Source organism: Harpegnathos saltator, unplaced genomic scaffold (assembly GCF_003227715.2).
Source record: "Harpegnathos saltator strain DR-91 unplaced genomic scaffold, Hsal_v8.6 scaffold148, whole genome shotgun sequence".
NCBI classification, from domain to species: Eukaryota; Metazoa; Arthropoda; class Insecta; order Hymenoptera; family Formicidae; genus Harpegnathos; species Harpegnathos saltator.
Window position 1 is genome coordinate 63,030 of NW_020229926.1, and position 20,242 is coordinate 83,271.

General features: G+C 47.9%; 1 protein-coding gene across 1 annotated transcript in view; it reads left to right on the forward strand.

The window, feature by feature from the left end:
- The first annotated feature begins 549 nt into the window (after window positions 1-549).
- fng (Fringe glycosyltransferase) overlaps window positions 550-20,242 on the forward strand; it is a 108,638-nt gene continuing 88,945 nt past the window's right edge. The window contains exons 1-4 of the mRNA XM_011144923.2: window positions 550-1,990; window positions 2,683-2,922; window positions 11,769-11,817; window positions 15,296-15,398. Coding sequence (XP_011143225.1) covers window positions 1,661-1,990; window positions 2,683-2,922; window positions 11,769-11,817; window positions 15,296-15,398 — 722 coding nt within the window. The 5' untranslated portion in view covers window positions 550-1,660. The remainder of the gene's footprint in view (window positions 1,991-2,682; window positions 2,923-11,768; window positions 11,818-15,295; window positions 15,399-20,242) is intronic.

Consider the following 20,242-nt stretch of genomic DNA (forward strand, 5'->3'; position numbering starts at 1 on the left):
TACCCAATGAATATGGAAAGTTTTCTTGTTGCGAGAGTGTGTAACTTTGTTGACAGCAGTGCAATTTAAAGCGAACAATACCACAGTGCATATGATTGGAATAATTTTCATAGTTCTCGGATAGAATAAGTCCAATATTTGCAAATATACGATTAATACAAAATGCAATATTTCTGCATCTAAATAAATCGGATGTGAAGCATTGAATTTATTACAAATCGCGATCTTTTTTGGAAATATTCAGCAAATGTCTTTTTTTTTTGTACACTTATCTAAGTACAAATGTTTAACAAATATCAATTCAAACCATATTCCCAGAGTGACGTAAACCGCTTCTAACTGGAACAATATACGTTATTATGTATATTTTTTCAGAATATTTTGCAAAGTAAACTTGTGGTGTTCACGTACGTTTGAAGATTCAGCATAATACAATTTCTCAAAACAAATGTAAATGGTGTGAAAATTGTCCGCAGAGCGTCGTTTAAGCTTAACCGAGGCGAAATCCGATCATTTTTACGTCCGACAATTTTGTACATATTTTTGTTCGATCATTTTGCAAAACGAAATGCTTCTTCGGTGCAATTCGTCGTCGGTCGGTCGCGTGCTGCAATTTGAAAGAGAGCGATTTACGCCGGTGTATGCACCTCTCGATCTGTCCCCTCCCTCGGGCGGCCGCACGCTTGTTGGCAATCCCCCTCTTTCACTCTCTTCCTCCCTCCTCGAGCGACCGGCCGGCGACGTGCCTGCTATGGTGATGTTTACAGCGTAGTCACGGCAACGTCTCATGTGATCAGTCGGCGAGCCGTCGTGCGCCGGGTAACAGTAGGTGATTGTGCTGTGTGTGTGCGAGTATCAAATTGTGCTTCGCGACGTGTATCGTATTGTCGCGATCTATTACTCACGAAGCGTTGACAGTTCTCGACGGCTCAATTTTGAGCGGAATGCAAAACGCCGGCACGTCGTTGGCGACGGACTTGGATCATTCAGTGTCAATTACTTTAAAGAGTCGCGTGCGAACGTGAAGCTGTCGCACTTGAAGTGAACGAATCAACAGCGATACCTCGTCTCTCTTTCTCTCGAACGTTCGAACCATAAAACCGAGAGAGAGAGAGAGAGAGAGAGAGAGAGAGAAAAAGAGTGATTGACACTTCGTAATTACCGTACACGATAATCACGGGATGAAACACGAAGCAAAGATCGAAACGCCGGCGTCGATCGGTGCGAGGCTCAAATCGCTATTTCCGGAAGCGTTCCTCGTTTGACTCGCGCGCTGCTTTTTCTAACACGTGACACGTGACCGGCGTCGAGGGTGCGCGCGCGCGCGCGCGCGCCTCGTATCGTCGCTTTGTGTCGCGTTGTCCCATATTATCACTCCGTTTATCGTTCTGTATCGATAGCACATTCGACGCACTGTGTGTCTCTCTCTCTCTCAGCAGAATCCCGGCTCTGCTGCGAGCACGACCGAAGGACGACTGAAGAACGAGCGGACGAGAGTTCGCGCGTCGCCGAGGACACAAAAAAACAGGAGTCAAAGTCAAAGCGGGGAAAGAGAGAGAGATAAGAAGAGTGCTTGGCGCGACGTGAAGTTGGCCGGGCCGCAGACGGTCACGTGACCGCGCGGGAAGGACACGAAGTTAGTCGTGTGTGTGTGTATGTTATGGTCGGCGCGTTTTCGTTTGCCAGACGAAAGGAGGACAGCGATGCTGTGCTGGCGTGGCCGCAGGTGAACCCCGGGGGGGACGATAGATGCGCGGAACTCGCGATTGCGGGACAAGGGTGGCCCAGCAAGTCCACCACCGTTAGCTGCTCGCGCCTTCACTCGCCCATCACCAGCACCGTCGTCGTCGGCGCGGAATCCGGTGCTGCCATCGCCGCCGGCATGATGTCGCGAAGTCTGCCGACGAGACGCGGCCTACAGGCGTTGGCGCTCGTACTCGCCACCTCCTACGCCACGATCTTGCTCTACCAGGCCGTGGCGCAGCGTCAGGTAATTAGAACGCTCCTCCTTATCGTGTCTTGTCCTCGTTAACGCGCCGTTTTACGGCGCGCTCGTCGTGCGGAAGCACGCGCCCTCCTAACCGTCGTATGTGTCGGCGATGCCGAACGAGGCGATCGTCGGTTGCTCGATCGTGGGGAGGGAAACCCTCTCCCGGGGTTTCTCATTGAACACCCCGTCGTGTTCGACGCTCGAGAGAGAAAGAGAGAGAGAGAGAGAGAGAGAGAGAGAGAGAGAGAGAGAGAGAGAGAGAGAGAGAGATCTCGAGCTCAGATCGCTTCGTTCTGCGTCCTCACCGTTTGGCGTGATAACCTTTGAGACCTTTGCGAACGATATGTGAATATTCATAAGATAACGGTTAGGTTAGGAGGTTTGATTTCAAAATGTCGCTGGGGAGAATCATCGGTAACCCCGGTGTGCTGCCACACCTGCGGTACCTGCCGTGTCGTGTCGTTAGGATATGTACAAAGTTATAATTAGTTACATATGAACAAGATCAATAGAGAGGTCTCTATCACCGAATCGATGAGCGATCATTCGAAACGGCGCGATAATTCACACATTGGTAACACGATTTGTCGCGATACTGATCGTTAATCGCCTTGTTTACTTTCCTTTCCGCTGACTCCTCTTTTTGCATCTCTCTCACTCTCTCTCTCTCTCTCTTCTCTCTCTCGTTGCAGTGGATCGACGAGGTGAACCTCGCGGAAGTGAGCAGGAGCGTGATAGTGGAAGCACCTGCGTCGAGGAGGATAATCAGCGAGGAATCGCCGCCGGTGACGCCGCCGGTGGCGACGGCGACCATGGCACCGTACACCACGAACCTCGACGACGTGTTTATCAGCGTGAAGACCACCAAACATTATCATCACTCGCGCTTGCCGGTCATCATCGCCACGTGGTTCCAATTCGCCAAGAATCAGGTGAGTCTCTCCTTTTGTGCCTCGCCATGCTCTTGTAGACCTGTGTAATTCCAATATTTCGAATTGATCGGGGAGCCGCTCGCTCCCCGTCTTTTTGCCTTGGAATCTCTGCCCTTCGATTTTTAGGAATACAGCGCGGCCCGCTAAAAACCCGGGATTCCGATACTTAGCGATATTTTGCGACGTTATCCACTTCGCTCGACTGCTTCGCTGATTTCGTTCGCTTCGTAAATATTATCGTGGCATTGTCGGGATCATCGTGCGGTTCTGCTCTCAATTGTTGCTTTGTGAGATTAAACCTCTTGTCCTGTAATATCGCTTTTTCGGCCAAATGTAAGAGACACGAGTCAGGCTCGTGGTGCAATTTTTACGTGTTTTGGTCAATATGGTACGTATATCGGGCCAAGTATAAGAAGCGCGAGTAAGACTCATCGTATGTTTTGCGGGCCGAACGTGGAAAACTAAAGTGAGATTCAATTTTTACGTGTTTCCGCCAATGTTCTGCGTCTGCGATGTTTCTTGCGACTTGCGATTTATGTATGATCGGGCATTATACAGATGCAACTTTATCACCGACTTTGGCACGCGCTGTCGCGACTTGAGTCACTTGAATGCAAGGGCTTAAGTTAATAGCATTAACTTTTGACGAGGGAATCTTTCACACGCGGAAATAATATCATCGTTGTTTGTTGATCAAGTCTTTAATATTAGACCTATCGCAAGACCTGCAATATCGTGCATCTCTTATCGATATATTATAGACAGGTATAGAAAATAGAACTTCTTTTTTTTTCCAAAGTAACATATTGGTATGTTTAATTTGTAGAGTTATATTTTGCAAAATAACTGTATATTCTCGTCAAACTGTCAAGAGTCAAACATCGATTTGAATTGATGAAACATCGATGAATTTATTATGAGAAATTATTGTAATACATGGAATTTATACGTATGGTATATTATATGAAAATATTACGCAAGCATAATCGATATAAATGCGAGTGTCAGTTGAGGGGGAAGAAAGACACAATTAAATAACAAGAGACACGCGATAATTATCTACCGACTAATGAGAAAGACAAAGAAAGACGAGAGAATAATGAAGCAGCTCGCACGGTGAAGGAAGGGGAGGGAGGGAGGGGTAAAGAATCGGAAGGAAATAATATCTCGGGGAGTAACGGCTTCGTAACAATCGCGGCGTCCGCGAAGTTTGCGAGAATCATCACTCGTAAAGAGAAGGCGGGGTTAATCGTGTTAAGGCGTGATAAATGTACGCATAGTCTTATCGCGGCGTCTTGATCGCCGCGGGAGATACATCTATACGCTTTTCCCGGGGAGCGGAATAGGCCGCACTTTGTGCACGACTCGTCGGGCCCTATCCGAGGGTATCGAAGCGTATTCGCGTGGACTGAGGCGTATTCGCGCGTACTTCAGCAGAGACCGTGTCGCCGAAGATCCGCTCGATGAATTCGCGAGCTCTCACGCCGTGGGAATGGGACTCCTTCAGTCCCTCCTTCCCGTACGGTCTCTCCCTTCCTTCCTTCCCATTCGCTCCCTTCGCTGGATATTCGCGTAATGGTAAATCGTGATCTTCCGCGGAGTCGTCTCGGGAAATTCTGCAAAAAGCTTTCATCCTGAAACTCTACAGGAGAACAATGCCGTCGGCCATGCGATCGAATTAAATCGGAGACTGCGACGGTGATTTATATTTCATGAGTTCGAGGAGCAAGGCGATGGATTTCTATATCTGTCTGTGAATCAATAAATGTACGAATTGTCGGCGAGAGAATCAATATCGCGCAGCTTTTGTTCACACATACACGCACAATTTATAGTCTCGCAAATCTTTCTGTAATAAGTTACTTGGGCTGCGTACGGTCGACTTCTACGATCGCGTTCTCTTCTTTTCTGCACGCACTTCGAGACGCGTGTACATAATTTACGTTGCGTATATTTGTAATATAATATACGTTCCTCGTGCCGGACGAAGAAATAAGAACACAACACAACATAACATAACAACAACAACAACACGACGAGGACGTTCGTGTCGACCAGCGGCTTCTGCGTTCTTCCGCGTTTCTTCGGGTTAATATACCGTTTCTCCGGGTAATTGCTACCTAGATTTGCACGCGTTCACGCGTTTCCTGTGTAATCCCGCAAGGTTGATTCTCTCACCTGTGCCACGCTCCTGGAGGAGCATGAAGCGACCCACGAGGCGAGTCGTCGCCTCGTGTCGCTCTCGTCGATAGCCCGACTCGATTCCGTCCGTCGGGCTTCTGATTTCACGCTCGATTCTCTCGCTCGTCTCTCGAGTCTCGCGCGTTGATTCACATTTTTCACGGCGCGATATAGGAAACGCCAATTGGCCGCGTTAGTCATCGTAATTTCGTGCCTCTTAGAATCTTCCACTTTTTGCATTTATCCTTATTAATTCATCAGCGATATTTGATACTTGATAAGTCGAATATAACGCGTTAACATTTGTCACTTACACATTTGCACCCGCATTCGAATTCGCACTCGAGAAATTACGAGAAAGTTACTTTTTCGATTTTTCATCTCGTCGAAAACAGGTCGAAGGACAGTTTTTCACTTCCGGTAATTAAGCAGCTTGTAATTCTCACGACGCGCCGCGTCTCTTAATTTGCTTCGTATCCCTGATTATTCTCTCTTTTTCTCTTTCCCCCCTTTCTCTCTCTCTCTTTCTCTCTCTTTTTCTCTGTCTCTCTGTCCGTCGATCTCACGCTTTTTCATTGCCTCGTACGTCGTTGCCCGTGACTCGGTACGCATTTTCCGCGCGATGCGAGCGGTGAAAAAGGGCGATGGGAATAATAAAAGTCTCTGTCCGGCGTCGTGTGTACGGCGTCGCTTGTGTTTCGTGGGAAGATCTCACGACTTACCTCCGACCCCGGCGACCTCCGCGTTAACCGACTTAGTCCACCCACGAGGAGAGCATTTCCGACGAACTCACCTTTTCGTTCCTTCTTTCTCGATAATTAAGCGATGCACCGCGATCCCGCGAGTCGGCCGGAACGACGGTGCCTTCGCAGGTAAGAGACAGATAGAGAAAGAGAGAGAGAGAGAGAGAGAGAGAGAGAGAGAAGGGAAGGAGAGAGAGAGAGAGAGAGAGAGAGAGAGAGAGAGAGAAAGAGATAGAGATCTGGATCGTTACTGACTTTCATGTTTTCATTGAGGCGGAAATCCAATGCATTCAACGAGTACGTGATATCGTATAAATCGAATGAAAGAACATTTCTGTGTTGTAAAAAGTGCCGACTTCGGGAACGATTCGTTTCGTATATTTGCGGCCGTTTGATTTCACAATGAATCAAATGCAATATTTATCTTCGAAATAGAAAAACAGTTCATTTATGCGTATTCGATTGAAACTGCGAAGCATTTTAAATGTTAATAAAATCGTAGACGCGCGCGTTTGTCGAGCAACAACAAGGGCGAAAGAAAATTATACGTCAATAATCTCGAACGGGTCGCGTCGAGCGAAGCCCGCGTTGCCTTTCTTCGCGGAATTAAAAATGCGCGACTCGATTTACGTTCGGTGATTTATCGCGGCTTAGATAATAGACTCAGGTAGAAGCTCGGCCGCCCGCTCGAGGCTACGAATTGTCTATCGGGGCAACACGTCTTGGAAGTGTAGATCGGTTTCTTTCCGAATTATTTGCGGGAAAATACCCCTTGAAAATGTAGATTGCACGCTCGCGAGAATTTTTTGAGTTGCACGACGAGCAATCCTCGCGAAGATTGCGCTCGTATCGTAAGCGTATCTCGAGCGAGACGAATGTTGCGCTCTTTGAATTTCTTCGAGCGAGACTTCGCCTCGAAAGGTAGCCGAGTAACTCGAATTCGGCTGACTTTTCGTACGGAGTGAATTTTCCGCTCCGAATCGTCGAGTGAATATCTCCCTTCGCGTTCGAAGAGCGCGAATCTGACTCTATCGTCTCGTAGGAACAAATCGACTTTCTCATCGACCGAAACATTCGCTCGTGTGGTTTAAGAATTCACTCGGAGTATTTTCCATAATCGAACTGTGAGTGAATTTTTGCTTCATTTTCGATGAGATTTCGATTACGAGAAAATGGGAAATATCGCGAGATAAAGAAACAACACGAGTGCCCTTTCCGCTGTCCGCATGCGCAGTTTTATTCGTCATCGCTTTTATTTTGTTTGTCGTCGCTTAGTCAACACTTTCGCGTGTCTATTGGTTTGCTAGCCGGAAAGTAAATCCCTCCGAGGGACCCGAAAGAACGTCGACAGGCAGGTTGTCAGGCCAGTTGAGGTTTCTTCTCCTCCTGTGTCCCTCTGCCAAATCAAACGGCGTCGCGATGTTTTGATTATTAATCCGTCGTATATCGCAAGATGACGCCTTTTAATAACGCGCTCCACTGAGGAGGAACATTGCTCGAGCGTTTATTGCCGTCGCGGTCCCTACATATTCACCTTTCTCCCACCGGCCACCCTTTCGCGGCTTTGTTAATGGTCTTTAATGGCCGCGTTTATACACCTCGCCACCTCGCCTTCTTTTCTCGTCCTTACGTGCCCGGTATTTTATGCGGCGCGATAATGGGGTCAAAGTCGTTAATACCTCGGCACTCGGCTCACTCGCGAGTTGCCCTGCCTCGGGATCCGCCTCCTAGAAACCACGAAAACAATCAGGTCTCGCGTGTCTTGTTCGCGTTGTACCCCGGCTTTAACAACGTTAAGAAAAATCGCGTGTACCCGGGAACGCTTAATGATACACCTCGCGATCGTCCTCTACGCAGGATGCTCTGCAAAGCCCCAATATCGACGTAAATCACCGAGATAATTCATTGAGGTAATCGCCTCGATCGATTCCACCGTTCGCCCAGGCTCCTTAATAATCGTCGTTAAATCGTAGTCAATTAAAAGTCGAGTAAAATCCCATCGAGGCAAACTGATCTCGCCGAAAATTAAGCAAAGAAAGATATCAGTGTTTTGCTGCTTAAGCATACTCGGGAGCTTCTCATCTGCATCAACCTCTCTCTCTCTCTCTCTCTCTCTCTCTCTCTCTCCTCTCCTCTCTCTCTCTCTCTCTCTCTCTCTCTCTCTCTCTCTCTCGCCCAGCGATTAAACCCCGAGGTGACTTATTCCCTCGGTTACTTCTTCTCTGTCCTCCTCTTTTTTTACTCACGATAATCTTCGGGAGATTTTTCTCTGCGGGTTTGTGTCCGGAGTACAAATTTGTCTGGAATTTCTCTCGTTGTGCGCCTCTTTAAGATTCGACAGTCATGCCGTCCGATTATCGTGTCATTAGGCGCGAGGTGTGAACACGGCTAGGCACAAATTTTCGTGATCCACCAAAAGACCCGGATTGTGTGGATCGCGTGGTCCAGGCCCGGTGTCGTTACTCAGAATGACTCGGCCGATACTGCAATCCCCCAATCGACGAAGGTCGTTCCACCGGTCTGAACTGGCTCTGGATAATTGGTCGATTACTTCGGTTATTTAAGCAAGTCTTAAAAGGCCCCGAGGCAATTTCGCGCGGCGCGCCGATGTGGGCTCGCCCGCTCGCTCGCTCGCGCGCTCGCGCTTCGGCGAATTATTTTCTCTTAATTTCCATTGCCTCTGCTTTGTTCACGGCGAGCCGCCACTGTAGTTTTCAATTGGCCCAATATGTGCGATATAATCGACGCGCCACCGCGCCGAACGATATTTATCCAATCCTTCCTGATTGAAGATTACGATACGAGCGTGCGTCGTGGAGAATTCGGCGTGCCACGGACGTGAGGCACGAAAGCTCGGTCGAGCGCGAAGAAATGTTCTCTCGCAGCGTCGCGCAAATGTATGAATATATTTGACGCTTTTGCTTATTCATTTATTGTAATTTATTCGTCGCAATCGCTGCTTACGCAGAATCCTAATGAGTTGGACAAATCAGAAATCAGACAATTCAGAAGATCGATGAGGTGCCGGGGCGACCGCTTCACGGTCGCCTGGAAGAACGAAATTTTTTCGTTCGTTTTACACGATTACAGAGAGATCCCAACGGAGGATATCAAAATTTCTTGGAAAGAATTAAAGCAATTATTGAGCTGCGCCGCAAAAGTTTTGATGAATTTCCCAAAGATGTGGTTGATTCAGCATTTGATGGCAGCACTTACACAAACATGTACATGTATGATACGTATATTAAAAGATATGATAGAAAACAATGGCAATTACACGACAGAATTGAACAAATCGTCTTTAATACAGAATCGGTCCATTTTTCTATCACGAGATCCACTAAAACTTTTGTCGCATTCACCCAAACAGTTCGCCAAACAGCCGCAGACAACCCTCAAATCGAGTTCGCTAATTCGATTTGAGCTACTTAAATTGATTCCCTTTTGTAGCGGAGCGCTTTTCGTTTGCCCACCCAGTCGACTGATACGAATTTCACCGGTTACTGTCGTTACGCTGATCGTGCCCCAACGTCTCTTCGGTGAAGTCATTCGGAAATGTACTTTCTGCCGAACGTGGATGGTTTTATAAAATTCGCGCAGCTAACGCAGTTAACGATATACTCCCGCATAATTTTCTCCGCTTCGGAGATTGCCGGCGGACGACGTTCGCTCGGCGTAGGTGGGGCTATCGTGAAATTCTCCTCCGCGGCGCGAAACGAATTCGTCCCGCCTAATTAGTCGTAACGAGCGCGGCTCTTAATACGGCTCTGCGCTCTCGCCGTATCCACAAACTACGGCGCAGCGTGACTATCGCGCTACGTGAAACGACTCGCCGGACGACGGAGTGACCGACACTCGGGCGAACTCGACGAATTCCCGGGCGAAAGGACCGAAGATCAGCTTAACGACGACACGCGTTAAGTACGCCGTACGCGCCGGATTAATGCAATTATGTCGATGTAATGCGACGCCGGTGCCACTGACGTCACCGCGGCGCACACGCTCGCTCGTCTCTTATTTTTGTACGCTGCGTACACTCGTTGCCGGATATTCTTTCTGGGAATGCTGACGAGTTCTCCGGCCTCCCTCTTTTTCTCCATCCTCGCATGCCTCGAATAAATTGTCGTCGCAATTGTAGCGCCTCTCGTTGCACGCGCTATTTTTAACGTTCTTCGCATTTTGAGCCCTCCCCCCCGCCCTCGGACATCCGGTTGCGACGACATCCGGAAAAGTGTCGTCGAACCTGAACTCGAGATCGAATGTCGCGCGTCGTAACTTGAAAATCCGCGCACTTCTGCTACGCGATCTACCGTCCAAACTCCCCGTGAATTGCGATCGCTACTGGCTGACTGGCTTTACACGCGGTTTACCGAATTCTGTCCGCTGATCGCGACATCGATTAAATCACGCGTGATTTATTTATCACCTCTAGCCGCCCGTAATCCATCCGAGGTAAGCGATTTAATTTCGCCCCAATTAAAACAGACCGACGAACAGGCCGACGTGATGCGCAATTCGCCCGCTCGTTTAATAAACGCACGCCAGGACGACGTAAAATATCGGGATAATTAGTTCGCAATTCCGCAACGCGCCGCCGTTCACGGGATTGTTAGTCGTTCGCGCGGAGAAAGCGGTGTGGGTGTGAAATTACGGCGGCGAAATTGCCTCACGCCGACAATTTTCCCGTGAAAATTCTTTCACCTTTTCTCTCTCCCTCGCCCCCCTCTCTCCCCCCTCTCCCTCCTTACGGTCGTACAATGACGTACGCAGTGGCCACGTGAAAATCATCGGGATACAATGCTTCTGACGTCTGCGGCGTCATCCCCCTTCGTTCGTTCTTGCTCCTTCACTTCCTGAAGGGAACTACTCTTGGGAACTAAAAATAAGCGAGTACTTTAACACGTGCGGTGTACGGCGATCGTAACGTAACGACGCCGTGATACGACGTTCGTCCAGATGCAAGTGCCGCGGAAGGGAGATGCGATGTGACAGATACAAATGGAAAGCCTCAGTTCTCTTTCTCTTTCTCTCCTTCACACACGCTGCCTCGATATAAATTTTCTAACGCCACGAAAAATACACGGGAAACTCGAGTAGTTTCCGATTGAAGGGTACAGTCGGCGGCAGAAAGCTTGCCACGCTCGTTTCCGTTTTTTTCTTTCCTGTTGATGAGTTTCGTGATTCGTATCCGACGGGAGAATTTATGTTCCAGTAATTCCCAGGAGATAAATTTCCTTCCCTATTGGATGCCGGACGTATATTCCGAAATATTACGTGCCGTGCGTCTCGTGCTATTTTATAGTTAATAACCGGGGGATTTATTTCTATAAAAGGTTCTTTCAGTTCTATTTTATTCATATCATGAGCACACGGGATGTAAACAATAGGAATACTGTTATCGAGGCGATCGTTGAAACTTTTTCGTTTGTATACAAACGTATCGCCGGGGTGCGTGATCGGAGACACAATCGTAAACAGACGGCAAGGTCGAAACATTACGCGCGACTTGTTTTATACGGTTTTATATTTGTTTCTTGCCTCGCGAAGTTGTGTCAGTACGACTTCGGGCTCTCGCGAATACAAATGGGAGAAATATCGTAGCGGCGCAAAGTGCCCCAAGGTTAGTGGATTTATTGCATGTAACTGACGCGAACGGAGCGACCCGCTTCGTTTCGAAGGGATAAGAAAAAGGACTGAAATTTACGATCGATACGTGGTGCGTGTTGTTTGCTGGGATGGTCTGCGGTAAACAATCAAGTGCGTACGTGCCGCAACGCGATTATTGCGCGCGCCGCGCCGCGTTGAGCCGGATCGCGAGTGCATGTGTGTGTGTGTGTGTGTGTGTGTGTGTGTGTGTGTGTGTGTGTGTGTGTGTGTGTGTAATCAAAATATAACACGATTTCCTTTCATTCTTGTTTGCAGACCTGGTTCTTCACCGACAGGGAGGACCCGTACTTCCAAAATCAGACGAGTGAGTATTCTCCTTTTTCCTTTATCTTCTCTGATTTTACTTGGCAAGACCAAATTAAAAGCCAGTCCAATTATCTGTCGTTCAGCTGCACGCTGGAATTTTCATTCAAAGTCTCGTGAATTTGCCAGTGATTCTTTATAAAAGTCGGGCAAGTAAATGCGTCATACAGAGTCGTTGCACTTGACTCCTCTTCGGTATCTCATTAACATGTCGCATAAATTAAAGATTGATATCCGTAAATTTTGACATAGAAGACATCATTATTTTTTTAATAAAGACTGCAAGACTTTCTTTCTGAATAATTAGAGAATAATAGACTCTTAATGGGCCGTCGGTTGTAAATCGATCTTTGCTCTTGCCAGGATTTAACAGTGAGACTTATAAGGCAACATTGCGGTCGATTTATGATTGTAACTTTGTGTATTTACTAAAATCGCTAAAATTCGCGACCGGTTGAAAAATCGCGCGCGCGGCATGAGAAATGATCGCGACGATGCCGTTTCATTCGTCGACCGAAGATCTCGAGATTATGAGAGCGCACCTGTCGATGCGCGATCGCGTAAACATTTTCTTTACAAATGGCTCTATTAAAAAAGAAACCCGGGCTAAGCGTACGTGTACTCCTCGTGTAATATGAGGCACGGATAATTACGGCGGCAGGCCTTAATGGCCGTCCTCGTTTATGCGATAATTGCTGGCGAAACGAGCGCGTGTGCGGGAGCTCGTCTCGTCCGCTTGTAGGAGCCGAGTCGCTCGTCAATCATTTCGAAATTTTAGTCATATCTGCTCTCCGTGTCGCTCGCAGCGTCGCAGGATTAAGGTGCGGTTTATTTGGACAATTGCTCGGGGCGTCGAAACAACCGAGGCACGCGGGTGTGACGTCATTTCTCTGTATACCCGCTCTATTTAGCGCTTAATATTGCGGGACGCAGCATATATTGCAAATTTAACAGTCAACTCAAATTAACCGGTTAATTCGGGTTAACCTGAATTAATCGTGGCTGCATGTTAGCGGAACTTGGCGGAACCTGACTAATTCGCCGGATTTGCGCATCTAATCCATCTGGAAATCTAGAAAATCTGGTTTAGCCGCTTTGACGCGTAGCACCTCATAATTACATGCACACACGCGCGTGCGCGTGCATACGGTCTCAAGTCCTTGTCTCTTATGACCTTCACTTTGTACACTTGTTTCTCATATCTTAAAATTTACGACGTTTGGAAATAAGAAGGAGAAGAAATGGTAAACGTCAACTCGGCCGATTTTGTTTTCGTCAAGGAAAACGTCACGTTCGAGAATTGCTGTTGTCGCGGTGTCGCGAATACGCAGCGGTATCGGGGATAATTATCGAGACACCGGATGTTCAGTAAATTAAAAAACGACACGCCGTATGAAATAAAGAAAGAGAGAAAGAGGAAAGCAGAAGGCACGTGTGCGCGAGAATTGCTCGAATAGGTTCGGCGAGATCTGCATACGCTGTATCAACCGGTTTGCGCGAGCCCTCGGGAGTGATCGATCGATCAATCGATCGCGTCGATAGCCACTCTACACGCGCAGAACTTTAGAACTTGGTACTCGCGTACTCGGAGTGAGCACACTATATTTATGGCGAGCATATTAAATTGTTTTGACTATTAAGCAGCGCATTAAAATTAATTACGCGAAATCGCTTATTTGCTCGCTTGTTAATCGCTCGGTTTTCCTTAAGTTAATTCATCGATGACACCGGGGAATATAGAGTGTGCAGTATCTTATGTAAAAAAAGAAGAATGAAAGAAGTAAAACCAAGAGCAGGAATATTTCTGTTTACTCGCGCAAATTTATTTGCATCATTACGCACTGATGAAATGCCCTCGCGGCTCGCTCGCTCGCTCGCTCGATTTCTTTCTTCTTCTCTTTTCCTCGTGTAATTCAAAATTCCATTCCGTCGCTTTATATCCGCGCGTGAGTCAGTAGCACCGAGCACCGAGGATAATAACTGCAACGGCGAATTCTAACCGACGAGACGGATCGTTGCCGGCTTGCTATAGTGCACACCTCCGACTGCACCCTCGGGCGCGGATGCGGATGACGAGGAGGCGGAGAAAACGGATGATGAGAGACGGCTGGCGAAGGGCGGAAAGATACGCCGCGAACACGGATAGTATATCGTGCAGCGGACGAAGTGAGAGAAGCGAGTCTTCGTTCGCTCTTGTAGTTTCGATCATTTTGGACGATCATAACCGCGTCGTTCTCGCGGCCGAGGGTAAGAGTTGCTGAAGAGAAAGTATCGGCGGTGTGTCGCTACGCGGGCATTAATTTCTTGGACGAAACGTCGATCACGAGATGAAAGTGCGCCCGTGATTTGCGAAATAAAGCCGCCGAGGCCTGATGGCGATTAGCTCGTTTCCACGTTTTTTGATAAAGTAGACAGTTGGTCAGAAACATTACAAACGTTTCATAAAAGTCCTTTTATATATATATATATATATATAATGAAGCGGTTATTTACCTAGTCACGGAATTTTCCTAGTCACGTCGCTCGAAAACGCCGTAGAGCAAGATCGGAAACTCATCAGCATGACGAATCAGCAACCGCGCGTAAGAAATGACGAAATTCGCGCGGATCGTTACGAAGAGCGCACGGGCGCTCCTTAATAAACTCGACATTATTTCATGCTCCGCTCATAACTCGGGCCGCGCATTAGTCACGAGCGAAGCCGGCGGAGCGTAGGTGGACGCGGGTCCCGAGAAGGATAATATCGGGTACAGAAGGAGGTACGTAGGAGGAGGGATGAGCACGCGAACCCTCGGGCACCGTCCGACATTTGACCTCACCACGCGCTCTGCACCGGTTTGCACCTCCGCATCGGCCATTTCTCATTACCGTTCCTACCTGACTCGAACTCGATCCACCCTTCGCGGTTTGCCCAGGTGTGGACGCTGACAAGTTCGCGCCGGAAATCTCGCGTGTAACGACGCGCTGGAAAATATCGTTTACGTCGAGAACTCGACTCGATCGAATTTCTCTCTCTCTCTCTCTCTCTCTCTCTCACTCCGCGTCGCGTTTTCTGTATGCACGGTCACGTGTCTTCGTGTTGCGCGCGATTACCTACTTTCAGGAAATTATGGATGCTACAAACCGTCAATGGCCGAATTTTATTAACGACGTAAAGTTGATGACGATTTTTCCACGTATCGCGCGTTCTCTTTTGTTGCAAGTTACTTCTGCAAGTCTCGAGTCTGCAATCAAATTCCATTCAAGACGATCTCGATTGTTTGGCAAAGAACACTCGCTCCGTGCACGCGTGTGCGTGTATGTACAACTTTAATCGCGATACGTCCCGCCGTGGAAGCGGCGGTAGCGCTCCCGAAGAAGCGAGAACCATCAGCTCGAATTAATTAGGCCGCCGTAGCAGCCGCTCGGGAGGATGATTATTAAGCTCTTAATTAATTGCACGCCCACCCCGCGCTCAACTCCTTCCCGTTTGCTTTCAGACGGCCACATGATCGACACCAAGTGTTCCTCCTCGCACAATCGGCGGGCCCTCTGCTGCAAGATGTCCGTCGAATTCGACCGATTCCTCGCCAGCAACCGAAAGTGAGTTTTTCAAGACTGTGCAATTTTATTTTGACATATTTTATTAGTCGCATCGAGTAGTACTAACGCCAACAGAGTGCCAGCTTTGACAAGGTTTAAGCGGATTTACAGAAATTGCAGACGCAAGTAACAAAGTATCATTTGTCCTGGAATTTTTTTCCATGGATTTTTTCTGTTGGCGTTAAAACTACGGCGGTAGTATTCTCGAGTCGAAATTTTGCCTTGAAGACTTTTCCCTGCGACTTTCGTCCAACTTGAAGTATTAATTAGAAATTATCCGACCTTAATTAACATCGACGCTCTTGTCGGTCTCGCCGAAGGACGCAACAGGTTGATTTTCTGTACGCTCTTTATGTCGCTGGCATGACCGCGCTGCGCTTATTAAGATTTTCACTCTCACCCGCTTTTAAAGTTTCTGGATCTTGTTTAATCTGCGCGCGTGTGCGCGACTCTCTCTTACGAGAGATTTTTAGAACATACACATGAGATAAGTTTTATTTAGAACGAAGCGCGTTTACGGAACAATAACAATAATAAAAACGGAACAATAAAAGCTCTCGGTTTTAATCTGTCGATCGGACGACAAGTCGGAATGTTTCTCGTTTGATCTCTAAATACATTATAAAGCCACGTCCATCAGAATCTGGTTATTCAGAGATCATCTGTCTGCTGTATAGCGCCTGCGCTATACGCTATACAATAACACACGAGCAGCATAACAGCGATAACGCATCGCGCGATGCGCTTCGGCGAGTGAAGCGTGACTTTTCCTCGCGAATTAAACAAAACGGAATGAGAAGCAATTCGCTTGGGGCAAAAAGTCGTTCGCGATCTCACTGTTCGGCATTCTTGCCCCCCTTTTTTTTTTCATACGATTCTACATCGCTCGCGCACTCGGTGCACTAATGATAATCGCCCGCGCAACAGTCGGGGACGTGCTAGCCAAGATATCACTGTCCTTACGCGACTCGTTCTCCTAACAATCATCTTGGCGCCGATCTCGGGCGCAGACGGCGATCCGATAAGAAGCCGGACGTAAGGACACCCGGCTATATCGTCACTCGGACAAATAAATATCTCCGCTGGAGGCAGGCTTATCCTCGGGGTTATCTGCTATCGCTACGCGTGTCTCCCTTTTTCTCCTCTCCACTAAGCCGCGTCCGGAGTCTCCGTTACCGGTTTGATTATCCGAGCGAGCGTCTCGATAACAGTATAACGTCGATATCCGGTCCGATAACACGTCGATCTCATACGCGCTAACCGTACATAAGACACGGTCTTCTCTACGCTCGAGACAATGCACGCTGCCGACGACGACGACGACGACGACGACGACGATGACGGCGCGTTTGGCTCCCTTCCCGGGCGAACAAACGTTGACGTTTCCGCGTCGGAGATCCGTGCGTTAGATCACGCGCTGGTGGGCAGGCAGGTAGATGGGAATCTATTATCGGCGATAGATGGTACTAAGTGTTTCTTCATTGCGAGATTGATACGCGATACCCCATCGCGTCGCAGCCGCCACCGTCGTGTCGCCGCTCGTGTAGCCTCAACACTAGGAATGGGATCAAGCTCGGTATGCGCCGGGGAATCCGAATCAATCCGATACTCTAACGCGAGGAATGCTCGCAAACTCTCTCCCTCTCTTCCCCTTCGGTTCACTTTAACGGTGCTTGTGCGGACACAGGGCGAACGGTGATGATACTCTGGCGTTTCCTCTCGTTTCCGTCGGCTTTTGTCCTCGGGGATCCGATTGCCCGTCTTGCAATTACAACGATCCAGTTTCAGAGGCGGTGGATCACTCTGTAATAGCGGTGGCTCCTTTTGAGAGAGAAAATTTCCTTTGCCTTTTCCCTTTTTCTTTTCTAACTGTGACAGTTAGTTTAGTTTTTCCTCGGCCCTTTGTCCCGGCTCCGTCGACTCCGTCTCTCGATGTTGCTTCATTGTATACGAATCTAGATACGAATTCAGATACGAATTTCGGGGCCGTTGTGTTCGTAAGGTGCACTTTTGTTTTCCTTGCCCTTGAGCGCAACGGGCGCAGGTATCACCCTCAACAATGCATTCCTCGGGGAATGAAAGGGCCTTAATCCCTCGTCGCGCGGATATCGAGTTCGTGCCATTTCGTACCTGCTGGTTGGACCAGGGAACCGCTGATCGTCACTCCTATTCTCTGGAAACGAATGTTTTAAGCGTTTTTAAATTCTCTCTTTTTTTTTTTCTGTTTCCCTTTTTCTCCGCAAATATTCGGGAGGTCGCGGTAAATTTTTAGAGAGATTTTCACGCAACGCGAGTGATCTTGATCTTGACACTTGTTTTGGAGGGTTCATTAATCGAGTAACTTGCGTCTTACATTGGATTTTGAAGCGTCCTCTTTTCAGTGCGAATTTGCTTCCAATGGTTGATTCAGTCTGAGAGAGTTAAAGCGCAAACTGCTTAGGAATGAGCCTCTGGAACTATCAATATTAACCTGATCTGCGCTGCGATAATTTTTCCAAAGAGTTTTTGGCGGGTGTAGTTAGGTAGAATTCCGCCTTGTAAAATCATGCGGGCGCAGCACGCAGAAATAGAAGAGACGGCTCTCTCCTTTCGGAGTCCAAATGGCTGCGCTGTCCCTTGTCTGAGGGTTAATGGATTTGCATAGGCGCGTTTTTCAGGCGAAGTAAACGGAGATGACCGCGACGGTAAAAGGGATCGTCTCGCGGCGGTAAACGCGACTTATGATGAAAAAGCTGCTGCGCGATCATTGGAGGTAAGTCGGGCTTCCGCGTTGTTTGCGAACGCGGTGTTATTGCTGCGACTGGACCGTCGAAAATTCGGTGTTTACGTAAGGTGGCTTAAATGCTGACTAACGCGCGCGACCCACGCATCCTCAAAATATTATCTCTACGTGGAGTGGTAGCGCCTAGGAAAACACGTCTAATGGCTCGTCGTCGTCGTCGCGACGACTCGTCGCAAGCCAATTAAACGTTTTAACGTGCGCGCCGTTCGTCCATCCGCCCGTCGGCGTTCCTCTCCGTTCCTCTCGTTTCCTCTCCGTTCGTAGGGGGGGGAGGGACATTTTTTTACGATTTATCTATGCGCCTCGTTGAAAACTCTTCCTCCTCTTAGCTGCGAGAAAAATCCGGTAATGCCCGATGTGACGCGCAAGCTCTCTCTCCTCGTCGCCGTGTCTTTTTCTCTCGCGTCGAAAAAACACCCCGTCGAAGGTCGAACGGTAGTTGATTTTGCCGTAATTGTCCGCGTCTCGAAGTTTTTTCATATTATCGCGTGATAATACAGAAAATTCAAATGCACAGAAGACATTTCTCTCTCTCTTGAATAAGAGCGCTATATCTTTCTCTTTTATAAAGTTATAAAAGTTTCTCTTTTATAAAGTTATAAAAGTTTCTCTTTTATAAAGTTATAAAAGTTTCTCTTTTATAAAGTTATTAATGAATTTCTTTGGAGAATTTAGTCTCGATAAGTTGCTCGACACGCTCGAAACAACAAGTCGCAGTAATCGAGAGAAATAATGTTTACAAAAATGGCTCTGTTTTATGAGAATAATTGTTTTCGTTTCCTTCGGTTTCAACTTCTTCTGTGTGAATCTGTGCTTAGTCGCAACGTAATTTTAATTTTCTCTAGGTTCAGCTATATAAATTTGCTCGATCATAATTAATCTGTATTTTTTTGCATGCCTTACCGCGTTACTTGTATGCAATTACCGCTAACTACCAATTACGTTGCGACATGTCACTACGACAATTTGTTACGATAGTCGCTGTCTTGAGACTTGTGGGCCACGTAGAGGAAATGTTCATCTTTGATCTCGCTTTGCGTCTCATTTTCATACATTGTCGTACGCTTCCGCTGGTTTACTTCCAACCGCTCGCCCAAACAGGCGCTCTAAGTGTGTTGACGACAGATTGTTATGGGAAATTCACCTACAGAATTCCCGACGGGCTGAATGTTTTGTACATCGCGACAGGTTGTTTAATTATCTAGCGTTTAAATATATCAGTCTCTGTCAGCGCGACTGCTCGCGCGTCGCTTTTCTCCCTCACGATGTTTCGGAAAATATACCTTGAAATTCGCTCGTCCGTCTGTGGCCACGTTTGTGCGTTCCCTTTGACGCATCTTCCATCTCTTGGAAGGAAGTTTCCCGCAAGTTTCATCTCGTTCTCGATTGTTTAAGCGATGTCCCGCATGTAGCACCTTACCGCCGCGGCCGAGCTTACACGTCGCACCGAAAACCATAGGATACGGATGTGTTTCCCTTTTTTTTCTTTCTTTTCCGAAACAATTAATATCGCAGGTCTTTTTCGAACGACCGAACGTCCGAACACGTGCTCTTCGTGGTATTCTTGGTCCTTTCCGCAAAGGTTTGCAGCGGTCGGGCGTCCTTTTGTGTTCTTTCAAAAAGTCTACAATACGCCACGATTCTGCGGTACGAGGCGCGATGAGGTAGGGCCAAGACTCTCGAGAGCTGGAGAGAGAGAGAAAGAGAGAGAGAGAGAGAGAGAGAGAGAGAGAGAGAGAGAGAGAGAGAGAGAATGAAGAGGGACGGTAGGAGAGAGGGTGAGCTGTCTCTCGTCCTCATGTCGTGAGGTTGAGACAGGGGAAGAGATTAAAGGCGGAGGGAAGTGGTACCAGCTGGCCAGGAGGAGACGATTCAATCTCCTTCTCTACCTTCTTCTTACCAGCCGATGCCTTTCGAGAGGGCATCGAGAGGACGACAGGAGATAGCCGGGGAAAGAGAAAAAGTGTCTCGGATGTCACATGCGGGCCTGCTGCGCTTCTTATTGCTCTCCCCGCGTCTCTCTAACTACCTTCCTCCGCTTCTACGGAACCTCATCCTCCTT